The sequence below is a fragment of the Filicampus tigris genome, chromosome 9 (genome assembly GCF_054856515.1).
Source record: "Filicampus tigris isolate MCC_2025a chromosome 9, RoL_Ftig_1.0, whole genome shotgun sequence".
Taxonomy (NCBI): domain Eukaryota; kingdom Metazoa; phylum Chordata; class Actinopteri; order Syngnathiformes; family Syngnathidae; genus Filicampus; species Filicampus tigris.
Genome location: NC_141225.1, coordinates 23,797,273 through 23,815,567, shown reverse-complemented (window position 1 = coordinate 23,815,567; position 18,295 = coordinate 23,797,273). Strand labels below are relative to the sequence as shown.

General features: G+C 45.0%; 1 protein-coding gene across 1 annotated transcript in view; it reads right to left on the bottom strand.

Moving 5' to 3' along the window:
• Positions 1 to 314: 314 nt before the first annotated feature.
• Positions 315 to 18,295, bottom strand: part of adamts9 (ADAM metallopeptidase with thrombospondin type 1 motif, 9) — a 31,015-nt gene continuing 13,034 nt past the window's right edge. The window contains exons 12-28 of the mRNA XM_086040702.1: positions 17,671 to 17,816; positions 16,886 to 17,067; positions 16,652 to 16,788; positions 15,554 to 15,671; positions 15,334 to 15,429; positions 14,024 to 14,190; positions 13,694 to 13,823; positions 12,708 to 12,834; positions 12,396 to 12,606; positions 12,140 to 12,304; positions 10,993 to 11,154; positions 10,080 to 10,199; positions 7,276 to 7,383; positions 7,033 to 7,200; positions 4,727 to 4,975; positions 3,422 to 3,583; positions 315 to 3,170 (exon numbers count right to left, since the gene is read on the bottom strand). Coding sequence (XP_085896828.1) covers positions 2,982 to 3,170; positions 3,422 to 3,583; positions 4,727 to 4,975; positions 7,033 to 7,200; positions 7,276 to 7,383; positions 10,080 to 10,199; positions 10,993 to 11,154; positions 12,140 to 12,304; positions 12,396 to 12,606; positions 12,708 to 12,834; positions 13,694 to 13,823; positions 14,024 to 14,190; positions 15,334 to 15,429; positions 15,554 to 15,671; positions 16,652 to 16,788; positions 16,886 to 17,067; positions 17,671 to 17,816 — 2,637 coding nt within the window. The 3' untranslated portion in view covers positions 315 to 2,981. The remainder of the gene's footprint in view (positions 3,171 to 3,421; positions 3,584 to 4,726; positions 4,976 to 7,032; positions 7,201 to 7,275; positions 7,384 to 10,079; positions 10,200 to 10,992; positions 11,155 to 12,139; positions 12,305 to 12,395; positions 12,607 to 12,707; positions 12,835 to 13,693; positions 13,824 to 14,023; positions 14,191 to 15,333; positions 15,430 to 15,553; positions 15,672 to 16,651; positions 16,789 to 16,885; positions 17,068 to 17,670; positions 17,817 to 18,295) is intronic.

Here is an 18,295-nt window from a genome sequence, read left to right as displayed (position 1 = left end):
GATTGCTCAGAGGGGTCAGCAGAGGCCCTGACCGCATAAAACAACAGTGAGATTGCTCAGTGATTTGTGCATATTCATTCAGGAAAAACATGCCATTCAGTAGGGGAGAGCTGGCCAGCTCTTTGACCAGCATTTTCTTTGGGACGCTTCTGTCCAAAGCCGTGTATGAAATCGAGCACACCTCCGCTTGCATGACATGGGAGTTCTGACCACTTGTGACTTGTGGCTGCATGATTATCATTGCAACAAGAACAACAACAACAAAAAAAAAAAAGGAATGCTCAAATAACGATGAAAAAAAAAACCCTCAAACATGACCTGTACTTCACTTTAATTGTAAAATTTTGTGGAAGTGAACAGAAATTCAACAAATCCATAAAAAATTAAATACTGACACAACATTATAATGAAGTAACAATAAATACAAGTAATTACATAAATATACAGAAAACGCTTCATGAAAAAAAAAAAAAAAATGCTAATACTGCCATTTATGGATGAGACAAACCAGACGCTTATTTCAAGAGCCTGTGGAGTTGGTGACAGTGAAGTGCTTCTATTTGCAGCACAAACGACAAACTATATTGATTGGGAAACCGATCTGGCAGAAATAGAGGGGCAATTTGAGCGACATTTTGTGCTAATATTGTGTTCAACTTCCACCAAATTGCTCATTTGCAAATTACACAGGTGGGAATCATTACATGCAACAGCCCTCATTAGCCGATGATGTGCAGTACAAAATGTAGCCACTGCTGTGAGAGCAGGCCCTTAAAATAAGGTGTGTGGTCAGTGTGTGAGACATTTATGACCAGGAGCAGTCAACTGGGTGGGCTGCGGGCAAAAGCTGCCCCAAACCACAGATCACATCATCTCTCACTGTCCGCAACGGGCGAAAAAGGATTTGTAGGTGGGAAATGACACAAACACAAATCTGTGTTTAGGGCCATCAGCTGCACCGGTTAGCCTCAACAAGTCAGGCAGCATCTTAGCCAGCCAAAGCCCCCCAAGGGAGAGAAAGATGTGGCGGGGGGTCGTAGGGGGGGGGGGCTATCATAGCAGACTGAGGTAGACACACTAGGTTGGCTCAGAGATACAAGCTCTGGATACAAAACAATATAAACCCCCCCTGTGGTCACACGTATCACGGATTTCAAATACACGTTTTTAATAGGCCATCGTTTGAGCGACATGCAAAGACATGTCTCAACATTATGACACACTTTGCGCCTCGACCAATATTCGATTCATCCACACAAAGTGCTCACTTCATAAAATGAAGAGTCGGCATAAAAACACCTACCCGTTGGAAACGCGATGGTTCATTTTGGATACTTGGATCTTAAATCTCCCTTGTTTGGCCAGAGCACCATTGTAGGTTAGCGATCATGCTTTCGTGGCAAGATGAGTTTGTGTTGGTTTCCAAGTGAGGTATTGTTGAGCATTGCACTCATAGCGAGTCCAAGTATTGTACACTCTAAAAACGGTTGGGTTAAAAAGAAACACCATTTGGGGTCAAAAATGGACCGAACCACTAATTGGGTCAATTTGGCCCACATTCTTGAATTTTTTTTTTCCCCAACTACACATTTTGGGAAGGAAGTTAGGTCAAATTGACCCAAGTAGTTGATGGGTCCATTTTTGACCCCAAATTGTGTTATTTTTAACCCGACCGTTTTTAGAGTGTATGAAGCACACACTGACATGGATAGACTCAGAGCACCTTTGAAGCAGAGCTTGGAGTCTTACAAACCTACTACTGTTTTGATCATACTATGGAAAGCTGTGTCGAAGCCCTCCGCCATACTTGAACGCAATGCCTAGGCAGCGCTTATAACCACAAACCCAATGAGACACTTTATTTCACAGTACTGGTACCGCTGCTGTTCCTTGCAATCCCCACGGCACTCTTATACGGACACGCGACGGCATATCTAGGTACGAATGAGACCACAGTTTGGGCGTACCCCTGCTGACAATGGCGCAGCGAGCGTAACCTGGTTGGGCAAGGTCCAATATGAGCAAAGCAACTGTCAGAGTTGTGACAACCCCCGGGGTCCGCAGCAGGAGAAAGTACAGTACAAAACTGTAAAAATAAAGTGTCTACATTATACAACAAAGCACACGGGGCTTAAGACAAACTCAATTCCCGACACAACGGCCGTTTCAAAATATGCACACGTAGTAAAAAGTATATACTGTATAGCACACAGCACCAATGAAGCCCCATGTAGGGTGGTTCTTGAAATGCGCAGATGGGAACATCCAAATGTCAAATGAAGCACCACACATCTAGAATATGGGCCATTCTTTGGATAATTAATGAACAAGGCATCATACTGTATATTCCTGATATACAAAAACATTCATCAGTATTTGCACATGGAGAACAATTGGCAATGTTCGAATACAAAGAGCTAAGACAAAAATAAATCACTTTTAGAGTTAAGGCTATGTACAAATGATAAACAGGGAAAGAAATATCTCAATAAATTATGTATTCAAAACAATATTTTACAAAACTAACTCTGATTGTGATACAAAGTGATCCTGATGTCTTTCAATGCTAACACACAGCCCGACTACTGTTTTTAGAGTAACTAGAGAAAAGAAGGTTCTTCTGGTCGCAGCTGTCACGGAAGCGTTTTGTCGTGATGTACTGTCTCTGGCAAATTGCAGGACAGCATATCTTTGCCATGTAAGTACAACAGAAATGGATTTTCCAAATGTCTTGAGGAAACGTTGCAGGCACCAGCGCCGGAGCGGGAAGCGTAGGGGACTTAAAAGTCTTAGGAGGAGACAGTTTCTTTTCTCCAACGCAAAAGCACCACAGAAGCCCCTTTCAGTATCATTGTGACTGAGTATCACTACCGGCGAAATGTGAGGTTTAAAAAAAAAAAAAAAGAAGGTATAGAGTATTTTTTTGTTGTTGCTGTTTTTTTTTTTGTTGTTGTTGTTGTTGTTTTTTTTTTTTTTTTTTTTTATGAGCGTACCGAGCTCCATGGGTCTGTGCTCCAGTGGGGGCTAGACGGGCACGGCTGAGTATTGCACTGCTCCCGATCCGGCGGCTTGTCGTGGATCTCGCAGCTCAGATCATTGAAACGCTCACCATTTGGACGTTGACATACCACCAGTCTCGTCTTTATCCCGCCTCCGCATGGTTTGGTGCACTGAGGACAGCGTGAGGAGAGGTCACGTTAAAAAGCCGTTCGAAAAAACAAAACAAAACAAAACAAAACACTAATGCTATCCCGTGGGAATCACAAAGAATGTGAAATTGAGCTTCAGGTATTTTCCGATGTCCTTTTTCTCATGCAACCTTCACAAACAGTCAAAGTAATTATCCAAACATAAGCATCCCAAAGTTTGGTTTTCCCACTAGCCCTTTTAACACCAGTAAAGCTGTGTCTGTCTGCCTTACCTCTCCCCAGTTGCCATAGATCCACTGCGGACATGGCCCCGACTCACAGGATCGCTGCTCACTGGGCCGGCTGCGATCCTCACAGCTGTTGGCAGGGTAGCCGTTCTCATCCTGGCACACTACGACTCGCCGCTGAAAGCCTCCTGCACATGTGCTGGAGCACTGTTGTCAGAGAGAGAGAGCCGGGGGTAGCCGCTGTCAAATGGGTTCTCACACATTGCTGCGCAGCGTCGACACTGAGAGACCCAGCCGAGCCCAGTAGGGACGTCGCGCTGCGCCGCATTTACGTGGAGGCGTGATGACGGCGGCGGAGTAGCGACTGAATATATGTTTGGCTTTGGAAGGCAAAGTCCCTCAAGTGATACAATTCGGAATTTGAGCACAGTTATGGGGCAAAAAAGGTCGCCCAAAACTTCATGGATGATGTCACGCAGGACCTCGGTATACTTCAGGCTCAATTGAGTGATCATCAAAGGTGTTTTTTGTTTTTTTTAATTTGCTTGCTGTGTCTTTTTTGAATATATATTTACATACCTGAAGTAAGCAGACTCACAGAGTAGTAAAACATGCTCAGGTCTTGATTATAATCATGTGTTATCAGAATTAACTCATTCACTGCCATTGGCGGATTTACTTGTCTTTTCACAGTCCAGCCATTCAAGCCCAGGAACCTATCTATTTTTTTTATATGTCTATATGTTTGTCAAACGTTAGAGTAAAAGATGGTCTGAAAATGTCTGGCAGTGAATGAGTTAAGGGATAATTTTGAGCTTTACAGCGGTTCATGTCTTTCTACACTTGGTAAAAGTTATATATGAACACATTTTCCTGGAATTGTGTCCAATCTGTAAGAAATCCAGTGAAGCTTTATCTAATGAATAACGTCATAAAGGAAATGTATGATGCGTGCTACAAAGTCTTATTGCACACAAAATTAAATGATTAGTGAGGACTATATAATTTATGACGGCATTCTGTTCTTCAAGTGGCGACGTAACCGGAATTTGTCCGTGTATCGTAAATCTCCAACCTACAGTATGCTGACGCAATAGTAAATTCACGCTTACATTATTTTAACACTTCTAATCTGAAACTGTCCAACAAACAAGACAGTAAGTACTAACCGAGCGTGCCTGCTTGTGCAAGTTAACTGCACGTTCAAACTGTTTTACATTGGTAGCATAATAAACCAAGCACCCCCTGTAAATACATTGCTTAATACAGCAGCTACTAAATGATCATGTGCTCTTGAACGCTTTTCTGGATTTGCGTCGCATTTTTGGACCTCGTTAAGTGTCTACTCACCGCGCCCCAGGGCCCAGTCCGCCATTGGTGGGATTGGCTTTGAGGAATGGTGTTCCTGGTGCTGCTGTTTGGTGAGGATGGAAGAGGTCTGGAATCACTGGAGTGGGATGGACATTGAGACATGGCGCAGTCCTGTTCGGTGCTCGGACGATCGTCTGGGTCACACTCGCTGGCGTTCACTTCTTGCTCGCCAAAGTTGACACACACCACTTGCCGCGTTGTCTTCCCCTGGCCACAGGTTACTGAACACTGAAAAAAAAAGTTTCACACTAGGAATTAAAAATAAATGACCTAGTTGTCTATAAAAACACACACAAATAAATACACGCAGCGCATCCATGAAGACAGTTGAAGAGTATCTTTTGCCGATTACACAAAGTCGGGCAGAACCGTATTTGTTCAGATATGTAAACATCCAGTTCAACCGGTTGCCCATGTCCTTGCGTGCAATTTAAAGACCTTGCCAGGCATCCCCAGTACGTTTGCCCATCCCAAACCCAGGGTTGTCTCGTCGACAACCATCGCGTTGCGTCCACGGGGTCCTGAAATGGGGCTGCTGCGGACGCCGGCAATATTGTGTAAACATAGCTTGGGGATGAACAGTTTCACCCCGAGGAAGTCATTGAGTGTCTTTGGTTCAGTGGTAAGATGTGAGTTTGCACAAGCTCGGGTGTGCATATATTTGCTTTTTGGTGACCAGACGTGCAGTCGAGCAGTATTGTGACACAAGTGTGCTGATGGAAACCATCTGCAAGCAAGGGCGCAGCCCCTTGGATCTCTCATCTCAAAAAATGCACGCCTCTCTGCAACTCCTCTCTCTAGCACACACACAGACAAATACGCAAACCAACACTTGCGCGCACGCACATGCACAGGAAAAATATATACAGACGCACAAGCAAACTACTTCTTAGTCTCCTTTCAGGCCATCGTAAACTTAAAAACGGCTCCAGTTCTTCCATTGTGGCAGGCGCAGCAAATGTGTGTGTAAAAACGTTAAAAGCAAATTTTGGTTTAAAAAAAAAAAAAAAAAACATCTCAGCGGCACCGTCAATGAAACCTAATTTAGCAGATGAATGTCATCTGGTATGATCAAATACAGATACAGCAGAGAATATCTCAAATGTTAGCACATTCACTGGTAAGCCTGTTTCACACTAGACGGAAGTGAACAATTGCGAATCGGCGACTGAGCCTTGCTCACTTAATGACGATAACAAATTTTCTGCAACAACAAAAAAAAAACCTGCCGTTCTTTTGAAGAAAACGATTCGAAGTAGCACTTTACACTATGTTTGAATACGCCACAAATAACATTGATAGTCAAGTATAAGTATAAGTTGTCCTAGCCGTTGCAGTAATATTTCTCCATCAGCCTTAGCAGTCCCCCTTGGCACGAATCATACAAACATAGCGATTATATGCCAATAATTCAATCAACTCTTCCTCCCTTTCTTCATTGACGTCCGCCACTTTTCTTGTGCCTGATTACGTGACAAACCTGGCATTTTCATTAGCTATATTTGCTGGCGCATGGCGCCATAGAGCACTGTACATCTGTACATTGTGCAGCGTCATCCACTGCACAGCCAAACTAGTCGCAGATGGTCTGCAACTAATGAAATGTAATTGCACAACCACGTACACTGCATGACGTGACTGAACAGTTCAGTTCAGTTCGCTTTAGTCTCTGAAGCCTGGTCAGCAAATCACACAACATTGCTGCACACGCACTGAAAAGGAACTAAGAGGATTAGTTGTTCTGCACTAGACCAATATTGGTTCCAGGCAAGGTTCGATGTCAAGAAGCATCCCTTAGTTCCTGTCAGCTGCTATCGGCTGAGACCACCTTAGAATCCTTTCCCATCCTTTGCTCCTGCATCTTATTCACAGCCAGAGGTGCTTGCGCGTGTAAAGGTCTTTCTCAGAGGTGGGTATTTTACTCAATTTTGCTGGCCCGTCATTCGTCAGTCCGTTATTTTTCAGGACGAACTGACTTGTAATCATCAGTCGGTCTGTCGGTCCATCTGTCAGTCCGTTGGTCCGTCAGTCTGTCCCCCTAAAAACGTCAGGAAAACGGGCGTCTGCCATTGACTGACGGATGCGGTTAGTGACGATTAGACTGACGGATGAAAACCCACTTCCGTCATTCGGGAATCGGTCATTTTTAAAAGGCGCTCCGTCATTCGTCAATCGTCAGGAAAACAGGCGTCCATAAGTGACGGACTTGACGGACGGAATGTCCGCCACTGGTCTTTCTACATTCGGTAGTGGTACTAAAAAGCTTAATGGGGTTATTTTCTTACCACAGTCCACTCCAAGACTTTCCACTGTCCACACGCAACAACAGAGCACACTTCTCTGGCAGGAGGCTTTGGGAGTTGAGCGCATGCCGACTCATCCGCCACACCACCATGGTTGTCACGACAACTGACATAACGCATCCGAGTCCCTTTGCCACAGCTGGCGCTGCACTATTAGGAAGAGAATGAAAGGTAAGATACTGCAAGAAAATCACAAGGGCGAATTGAGCGCTTATGATCACCAACCTGGGTCCACGAACCGAACCGCCACTGGGTTTTGTGGCCTTGATGGGACGGGACTTTGGTCCCTGGGGGAACGGGTTGGCTGTTTGGACACTGGGCCAGTTCACAGTCCTGCGGAAGAACAAGTATACGCATGCAACGTCATGAATAAGATCGACCCTTTGACGTTAAACGCTCATGAATAACGTATGCAGTTCTGTACGCTGCTGTTCGAGAGCGGTTATGTTTCCCATCAGCCCGTACTAGCTTAGCAAAACAACATGAGCTGCATCTCCCTATCAGTTCAGACTATGGATTGTGGCAGTAAGCCACTCAGCATAAAGCCCTGATCCTTGTCATAACAGGTCATAGTGGAGTGGTATTCAGGGGTCCAATGCCCATGCTGGCATGTTTCAAAGCTCCACCCCTTGTCCACCCCCTTGTCCCTAACCTTCCGCCCTTTTCCTTTTTCCCTCCCATGCCCTGTAGTGCCCTCTGACCCCAGTCTTTAGGAATGAGAGCCTTAGTCAAATCTGGCAGGCTCCACATTCCACACTCACGGCCACATTCAAAGCAGCTCCAGGCATGCAACGAGCAGACACGAATAAATGGTCAGCCTTCCTTGACACCACTCCGACTAAGTGGCAAAAATACAAACGTCTCTAACCTCGCATTTAAACCTCCATCCATCTATCTGCACCTCTCTTCCTAAGCTCTACTTGGCTGCTGCTGCTGCTGGGACTGGGACTGGCAGCTCCATGGCCGACTTCATGGCTGGCTGGTTAGAATCACAACAAGGTGGGCCGACTGCTTCAGGGTCACTGCTTCTGCTAACCCAGGCACCGGAATGAAGAACTGCTGCAACTAGAAGGGAAGGGGGCTCATCCTGAGTCGGCATGCTCAGCCCTCTCAAAAGTGATACACGCCTCGTGATAAACGCACAATTTTCATTCAACTTGAAAAAGATTTCGTAGCTATTTCTATATTTGTGTCTGGAGTACTGTGCAAACAGACAATTTCGACAAAATTCCACTTCAACTGACGAGTCGAACTTTTCTCTGTCTTGTTAAGAGGCACTTGACTGTTCACTTGGAACTGGCGTCTTCAATCCTGTTCCTCAAGGGCCGCTGTCCTGCCTGTTTCGTTATCCAGCTTCTGCAGGCCTTGCCGATTATCTGATCATTTGAATCAGGACTGAAGAGACCTGACTAAGAATATCACTCAATTGAGTGCAGGTCTCCTCCAAGGCTGAATTCGTAACAAGCAAAAGAAGTATCAGGACAGTTATACTTTGGTGAAACTGAGGACGTCTTCACAGTATTCTCCCCACCAAGTCACAACTTTGGAAGTCAAGCTCAGCAGTGCCCTATCCACGGATGCTCAATTTTGCCAACTCTGATTTTTGGATATGCCAGGTCGCGCGGGCATCTTCCAACACCGTCGAAGCCAAATCACCACCATGTGGTGATCAGTTGAAAGCAACCGCAAAATCCATCATTGAACTGCAGCCTGCGTTCTCATGGTACCAAGTTCAAGTGAGGACGCCCTTATGTTTGAACACGGTGTTCGTTATAAGCAGCGTTCTCCAGCACCTGTACAAGGATTGGGTACTTTGAGATGCTGTTTGGTGCCTAGGCGCAAACAACAGCCAGGACCCGCCCCCTCATCCAAAGACGGCGGTATGTCAGCACCAAGGTCACCGCCTTCGGCCACCGCCCAGCTCACAGCGCATCTGACCGCCTTGACCCCTCTCACAGATGGTGAGCTCATGGGAAGGGGAAACCACTATTCAGTTGTGCCCGACCGGGCCCCACGGGAGCAGGCCTGGCCCCCAGGCGCTTGCCATCGAGCCCTTCCTCCAGGCCTGGCTCCATGACCCGTGTCCAGATGAGGAAAAAAACGGGTTCCAAAACTGTTTTCATCCTAGGGAGTCTGGTCCCTCACCTGTGACCTGTTTGCCCTGCCTGACACTACCAGGGGCATAAAGACTCTATTAACTTAGCTCCTACGATCAGTGTGACACACAAACCGCACCGTCATGGTGAAGGGATGACTTAAGTAGGAGTAAAGGGGACAATTTGCTGTCGGTGAGCGAGGCTTTGTGAATTCTGCTACTTGAAAAGCCACAATTTGACTATTTTACATAAAGACTGTGCCCACTTGAAGTTTTCCTGCCTATGACTTGGCAGCTAGGCTCCGCCCCCGGTCGTCATCGCCCCAAATTCGTATTTGGAATTAGCAGGTGATTGAAGAGCTCCCCCAAAACTGAGTGATTACCAACCAGAGTGTCACAAGTTGATATTAGGTTTGCTGTAATTCATTATCCCTTGTGTATTGTTATCAAGACACCCGGGAACGGTTTTAAATTGTGGGAAAAAAATGCAAAACTTGTATTCTTTAATGTAACCCATGTAGACTACACATCCAAGACTCTTATTGCGTCTTACATAATGCAGAGAAGTTTTTAATAACATTCATCCGGGAGATTTCTGTCTGAGAGCTGTTTGACTATGTGGGACAGTGACGTATATTATTTTCCTGCCTTTCCCCGTAGACTACACTAGATCAGACAGCTTTATTGAGACCAGGTGGCAGTGATACAGTATGTTTCTGTCTGTACCGACGGGCATATGTGGACAAATATGGAGGATGTCTCCTGAGCCCAAATAAGCAATTTTGGTCCAAAAACATTTAAGAGAGTAGAATTTTTTAAATGCCAGTATATGTGTAGACACAGAACATGTGATAGGAAGATAGGCACCTATAACAACAATGAACAGAGGGAGGTAAAAAGACACAAAAACGATTATTTCACCATGTACCCTTACCTGGGTGTCAGTGGGGCGGGTGGCCGCGTTACAGTCAGTGTCTTCCATGACCGCACCGTAAGATCCAACCACACACTTCACAGCTCGCATCTGGTACCCAAGGCCACATGAGGTAGTGCACTAGGTTGAAAAGAGAGAAGGAAAATCAGTGATAGTGGAGGAAAGCAAAAGAGAAGACATCTGAGCCAACAAAAGCAGTTCAAAACAAAACTTCAAGTGCAAGTCAGCACTGGCAAAGACTACTTCACTCTTGTGAAAGGCAATCTAAACTTAAATGCAAGAAGATGAGAATCTCAGGGACACAATGCTGTACCTGAAAAAGCCTACTCAATATACATAGAACTCTCGACCATTGCTAACTCAGAGGTTCTACCCTTCACTCTCTTCTGCCTCACTGGCCTCCATGAAATAGGGTCACACTTGTTTGGCAGACACATTAACAACCATTTGACCGCGCTTCATTAAACAGCTTCAAATATACCTTAGCAGGGAAATCAAGTCACACATTTTCGATGCAGTAATATGTTCTATTGCATCGATCAAACGTCGGACATGCGGTGTCTCTCATGGCCGACAGTTGTAACTGACCAACAAAGTAGAGATTGATTATAGAAGCTTGCAGGTGGCAAATACAAATTGTACCATCCGTAATATTTTTTAGCTGTTATTTTTACTGCTGTTGACTGATTAACTATACCATTTAAAAAAAAAATGACCAGCGCATCTGGAAAAGGATATGCTCACACGTAGTGGACGGCCTAGTAAACCCACCCGTTTTACACATAGCAAATCCTCTACCCCCCCAAGCATAGCTTTGATATTGTAAAGAATGGAATCTTGTGTATTGCAGCGTGAAATCTGAGCCCCGTTAATCTGCGCCTTTTGGATCAGAACAATATTCAATGGGCCTTACCTGTCCCCAAGGTCCGACTTGCCAAGAGGCACACTCCTGCTGCTGACACGTCTGGACCGACTCAGGCTTCGATGAACCACAGAAGCGGTCATCTAGACGGTCCTCACCAAAGTGACACCATGTCTGGCGGTGCTTATAGCCTTTCCCGCATGTTACAAGGCACTGAAAGCAAGAGCCATTTTGGATTAGAGTCTAGACATACATGAACGTGTATAACATGATCCCAGTCATTCAGCTCATGGGAACATCCGATTGTTGGTGAGCCAACAGTTTTGACATTGAAAGCAAGTGTATATTTTCCTCTCGACAAAGGATACGCATAGTGCATGTACAAATACTACGTAGAGGGAGGCATATGGTACAGTGCAGTTGTTTGTATTTGGAGGCACCCACATGGGAGATGTAAAATATTTCTGGAATGTAACCCAGAGCTTTTCAAGCTCCTTGGTCTACAATGCGCAAACTGTGCAGTGGTCACTCACTGACTATAGTTCAGAAAAGCATTTGGGTTTAACATTTGAGTGTTTGTAATTAACAGTATTTATAGCAGGCAAGGGCAACTGCACTATAGGCCCCCACGTCACTCAGTGCAGCAAGTGTGTGTGTGTGTGTGTGTGTGTGTGAATCAGGTCCAACTTCCAATCATGGCCAGCGGGAGATCGAATAGATGTTCAAGTTTAGGAGCCGTAGCCCAGAGCTAGCCCGCTAACAAGCACACCTTTCCATAGTCCACTCTGCCGTGTGGTGTGAGTTAGCAGTTGTGTGCACCAGCCGAGAATGAAAGTCACTTAGTTGGGCAGGGCCTGCTTACGCGTTTGTGCGCGTCAGGCCATCCTCGGAGACCTTCCTATCAATAGTTCTGGTCGGCTAACCCTCAATGCCAACCACGGTAAGGAAAGCCGCTGTGGGCAGTGCTAAAAAGTTATCATCAAGAAAAAATGATGGTGATTCTTAGTGCCCATGACTGATAGGGAACCTTAGAAAACAGTATTGTATTTTTTAGATTAAAGTGGTGCGACTCAAAGTGTTTTTTTTTTCTTTTTCACAGGTTCCCAAATGCCTAAACGACCCGTGACTATATGCCCTGGAAACCTGGACGTGTCACGAATCAATTTGAAACAACTGTGTCGGCAACTATTCAACGAACCTCCGACCAGTCTCCAGTCTTCCATTGTGGACAGAGGAATTCATTGCAGGGTTGGACGGCCAGCTTGTCCCGTTGGCTGCACTTGCTCTCATCGCCCTCAGCCTCTGCTGCCTTTCGGCACACTGCCCCTCTTCGGCGGGTGCCCCCACCGCAACTCTTTGAGCACTGCATAACGGACGGATCAACAAGAGGAAACATACTGTGTAAAACCAAATGTCTGATTCCGTTTGACATATAAGCACCTTATCAGTTTCACCTCTGACCAGGACGAGTACTCCCAGCCTCCAGGATTACAATCTCCATGACAACCTTCCTTGTCATCAGGTTTGCGCTGCCCGCTACAATAGCGATCATCAACCTTTTGGGTCTTTCCATCTGTGTGGCTGATTTTGGCACAGAAGATGTCCAGGGTGCGATATCCGACACCACACTGAGCTGTGCATTCACTCTTTCGAGCCACGTGCCACCTTTGTGACGTAAACGGCACGAGTGAGTACATGACCAATATGGCAATCATTTGAGCAAAAACATGACACTATTGAAAATGGGTGAATCCGGTGAGACAAACCTCAGTTCACATTCGGTGTTGCAGGCCTCAGGCATGACCGCAGGTCTTGGTATACCATGACACCTCTGGTCTGACACCACCACCCTGTCTGACTCTCTGCTACACAGAACCTTTCGCTTCCTCTCTCCTAGCAAGACACCAGCAAACGGCTCAGTGGATTGACACCGCACATACCGGCATCCAATTCACATTTGATGTCTATATCGGATTTGTGGACTGCCTTTTCACATCTTATTTCAATTTTCAACGACCAATCACGGCTGAGCTTCAGAAACCAGGTGAGCCGTGATTGGTCGTTACTTGAATTCTGAGTAACTGTGATGTCATTTGCGGTCCTCAGAAGTGACAAAATGGCCGCCCCTAGAAATGGCTAAAAACGGGTGGATTAACTCTTATTCCACAAATGCAATATTAATCCGAATGCCATGTTTTGACGAGCGAAGAAACATCGAACATATTATTGCAAATCATTTTGGGTGGTTGACTTCCCCTTTGAGGAGACCAATTCAAACGTGAGTCTGAGAATAAAAGTCCTTCATGTTAGCACGTTTTGCAACCCAACCACATGAGATTTTGCGCTTTGCGTTTTTCCAGACCTTCCCTGTACTGTAAATCAAACTGCTAGTCCCTGTGGATTGTTCAGGCGAGTCAGCTTCCAAAACACTGACAAAATGCTAGATCCATGAGTCGAAACAAGATTCCACATTTACCTGTCATATTCATATGCATTCATATTCACTTACATACTGTACGCGCAGTTGGCACAGAAAAGTAATTTGCAGCATGCATCCTATGGAGATGACTCCAATCTTTGCAGCTAATGCGGGCTCGCCAAGTTTCGCTATGCCTTGCTCTTCGCTATGTGCCTTTTACCGACTTTCGCCTGTATCGAGCCTCTCTGCCGCTTCCCGTGCGTACTCTTCCCCTCGCCACATCATTTATCATTCAAACACCCGTCCAAAGACTGCTAAGCCCATTAGCCTCACCTTGGCACAGACGGCTGCACTCCTGCCACGGACCATAGGCATCCCAGAAGAATTGCTGAGGTCTATCCTCTATGGGGATGTTGAAGGAGTACCTGACATCTGGGTTGTAAAGGTTCCCCACAGAAAGCACCTACCATGAAGACATTCATTGTAAAACAGACCGAATGCAGGATTTACGACGCTGCGGTTCTCACGTACAGTCAGAGCTCAAGCCCTGCAATGGTTTTAAATTTCAAAAAAAAAAAAAATTCAAATAAAAGGGTGAACTATTTCTCATCTGAAAATAGGAAGCAGTTATTCCATATGTCAGTAGAAAAGAATTCACTTTACCTGGACGATGATCTCCTCTTCGATGCGCTCAGTACAATTAATCCTCTCAATAACATGGTCAGAGCCACTGTACTCGATGACAGCATTTCCTACTTTAATTTCCCTTTTGAACATGCTGACGACAAACTCCCCATTAAGCAGGAACTCTCCACGGCTATTTGATATGGCTGCAGGGACACAGAAAGAAGAGGTCACATGCGCTACTTTCAATCCACTGTATTCCACATGGGATCAAACTAGCTTTGCTTAACGTGTATACAACTGCAGGAATAATATTGTCCTGTCAAAGTTATATACAAGCTTGAGCTGACTTAACAAATAGCTCAATCATTGCATTTGACAATAAGGTGAATGGTACAGGCAAAATATTTCCTTATATTCCCTGAGAAGTACCATTTATGCGTGTCCAGTCCTGTTGTTCCAAGCGGTCCGATAGCTGCGCTCACAAAGACTAATGCGATTATAGATCTGATTTCCTGCCTTTAATTTCCCCACCATTTCACATATTATATTTATATGAATGCCCGTCTTTGGGGCGGCATCTTTTGATTCCATCTCACTGGAATAAAATGGGCTACAAAGTTTGAAACATATTTGCTTGGGGATTTTGCAGTCCACAGTCTTCAAATAATTGCATATCATCAACAGCAAAATGCATCCTTATACAGTATCCGCTATGCACACGCAAGACATGTTGATCTTGACAGCGCTTTAGCCCAAGGAATATCTGAAAACTGGTTTTAGCATGCCCGTGCTCATAAGATCTGTCCAAAAATATGCCACATCCATGCTGATGCGATTATGGCCTACTCCTTTAGACTTTTTCACTCCAAGCTGGACAAAATGAGCAAGCAGAGACAAAGCATGCATGCCAGTGCTTATGCTTTTAAAAAATTGCTGAAATTGACTTATCACAGCACAGAGGAAAGCATTCTCATTAAAACAAAAGTATATACGGAACACTGGGAACAATATTGTAGCCATTTGCACGTAATCTAATGCTATCTAATGCAAGATGTAAAATGTTGCCGTGGGCAAAAGAGAAAAATAATATCAGTGTGGTTGCAATTTGCAGTGGTGTAAAACCGCACCTCATTGTATCGTTTTTTGTTTTGTTTTGTACAGTATTTGACACAACATTACGCACAGTCCACCAGTGCATTCTAATGCAATCTAAAACAAGCGTTGTATACAAAGTTGGAAGTGCTACACTTCTACCACCACAACAACAAATACATTGCGAAATTGATATTGGAACTCCCGTCGACAGCACATTATTGCCTTTGTGAACAAAGACAGTTATTTCTTACCGAGGTAGTTGTCATCCTCTGGTTTCCCTGAGTAGCTGTGTTGACGAACATCTATGTTTGTAGCACCACTAGGTATCCGCACGACTTCATTGTAGCCTGTGCATGAATATAGATTATTAGATAAAACGCTAACTGCTAGCGCTACAGTAAACACATGTACAAATGAGGGCCCGCAGAGTACGCCACAGCTGGGTCGCATTTGAAAAAGATTCTCGCTTACCGTAGCGTACAATGTTGAACGTGTTTGCCACAGTTTTACAAGAAGAGTTGTCACCACCACACACACCGCACTTGTCTCTCCTGGCTTTGGAGTTCAATACATGGTCACAGCCAGCTTGCTGTTCAGCAATGTGATCAAATGAAAAGACAAGGACAAACATAAATGTTAGAAAATATGCGTCGTTTTTTTTTTTTTTTTTAAATTTATTTTGTGCAGGATAACGTGGTCATCCCAGTTGATTTAGGATGAGGGATAGGATAATCCATGGACTGCTCACCAGTCAATCACATGACAGACAGAAAACCAATCACACTTGCGCTTATATACCCACGGGCATTTACAATTTCCAATGAACACACAAACACAAACACATACACATATACATATATTCGTATACATATACATATACATATACACATATACATAGATATATATATACCGGTTTGCTATGTTTTGAGAAGATAACTAAACTAACGTCGTCCGCTGATAGTGTAGTGGTACACACGCCTGAGTTGTGTGCGGGCAGCTTGGGATCAATTCCCGCTCAGTGACAGTGTCTATGTGTGCCCTGCGACTGGCTGGCGACCAGTTCGGGGTGTAGTCTGCCTTCGCCCATTGACGGCTGGGATAGGCTCCAGCAACTCCCCGCGACCCTATATTGGATAAGCGGTTTGGAAGATGACATGACATGACATGACTAAACTAACTTCTTTGTTGTTGAGTACCTTTTACAACCATCATTGTCTCATATCTCGAAATCTACCCGAGCGAGTTCCAACTCATTTTGTTTTGCAAGGTCACATAGACGCATACTGTACATATACCGTGTAGCCCTTGACATATCTCACTTTTTCCAGACTTCCATCTGAACCCTGTAACACACCATTACAGATAGTAAGCTGAACCACATGTATGTGGTCCCAGCAATACACGGATGTATGGTCTAGCCCAAGTAAAACGGGATCAATCAAACAACAACTTGCCAAGACCAGTAAATCCATCGTCAACGGCTCTCTGGCCCAAACATTGTGCGCCGCTTCGCCTTCTTCAGTTCACTGTATGATGTTGTGAAGTGCAACCGTACACCAAAAACCTCACCCTGCACAAGCCTTGGACGCAGATGTCGTTGGTGTCAGGTCCACACGGCGTGCCGTCGGTGACCCGGTCCCTGAGCTGATAGTAGACTGTGCTTCCTGTTACCCTGCAGAACAGCTTACATCTGTCCTTCATCAGGACTGCCCACGGAAACAATAGCAAGACACATATTTCTTAGCTAGTCGGACATTATTATTCAAGAAAAAAAGACTCCAGCGGGGGCGGGGTGAGACTCACTTCCACTGTATTTGGGCACCCAGCGAACATTAGGAGGTAGACCGTTGATGTTGAAATGCCTGCCGTCGAAAGCGGCACACTGCTCCTCTCTGAAGTCCTTCTTCTGCTTGGAACATGGCTCAGAGTTACAGGAACGGAACTTCATCCGGCGACCAACACAGTACATCCCTCCATTCCTTGGCCTGGGGGACACATCAGGGGGGAGGAATAAGTACAAACAAAACCCCTGACCAGCACCTAACTGAGGGCTTAATTGTTCGTATTGGGGAAAGCTTGCAATGGTTTCATACACGAATGAGCAATATTAGCATTAGCATGTTCAATGGGGGTTCATATTATATTTCATTTGCTATCATTTCTGACTATAGATGACTCTATAGTTGCTACTTAGTTGCGTTCAAGTCAGATAATATATAGAAAAAAAATCTCATCCATATAAAAATATCAACATCTGAAATGTTGGTAACTAACTGGTGTATAATAGTTGTCTACTAATCCTAAAAGAAAAGAAAACAAAAACAGCAGTCACAAAGCAAGCATTGTTTTCAAAATAGACCACAAAAAGATAAAAATTCTTTGCACTCCCTCCTTGTATAACTAGTGTTTAGATTTGTGTATTTACCCGGAGACAACTTTTTAAAATTAGCCATCAGTGAAAGCGTGGCTGAACATTAGCTATGGCAAGAATTCCCTTAGGGTGGATTGATCTATGGAACATTGACTTTGGCATCTAAGATGAAGACTAGGTCCAGCGGGCATGCGTGACTGCAACGAGGAGTGCTCACACGGGTCGGTTGCATTCGCGCTCTGCAATCTTGATGCCGCCGCCGCACGTCCGAGAGCAGGTACCGAAAGGACTCCAAACTCCCCACGCGCCCTCCACAGGTGTGGCGTCATGCTCTTTGGCGATACACAGCCCGTGTTTGCAGTGCTGCAGTAAGAGAAGAAGGGAAAGACGTTTGACACAAGTCAGGAAAGGAAAAAATAAACAGGCACGACAGAATAGTCCTAAAAGTGAGAGGAAAAAAATGAGCGCGAGAGAAACGAGGGCACATGAAATCGTTTTCTCGGAACAGGCAAAACATCTGCGGCGCTGGTCTTTGATGCTAATCTGAGAGAAATTATACAGTGAAATATTTCACGTCTGCGTCTATCTGAATCGACGACGAGAAACGTCAAACAAGTCAATGAACATCTTGGCGCATAACAGCAGGCCAAGGACGCTCGATTGGACAAACGGGAGACAAGAATTTAACGTGGTCAGCATATGACCAAGTGTGTGTGTGTGTGTGTGTGTGTGCGTGTGTGCGCGTGTGTATGTCTAGGATTTTTGGCCCTAATGGCGCCTTCATGTCCTCTCATGACCAAAGGAAGGATGTGAGGTGGATCATTAAACCCGAGTGATACTTT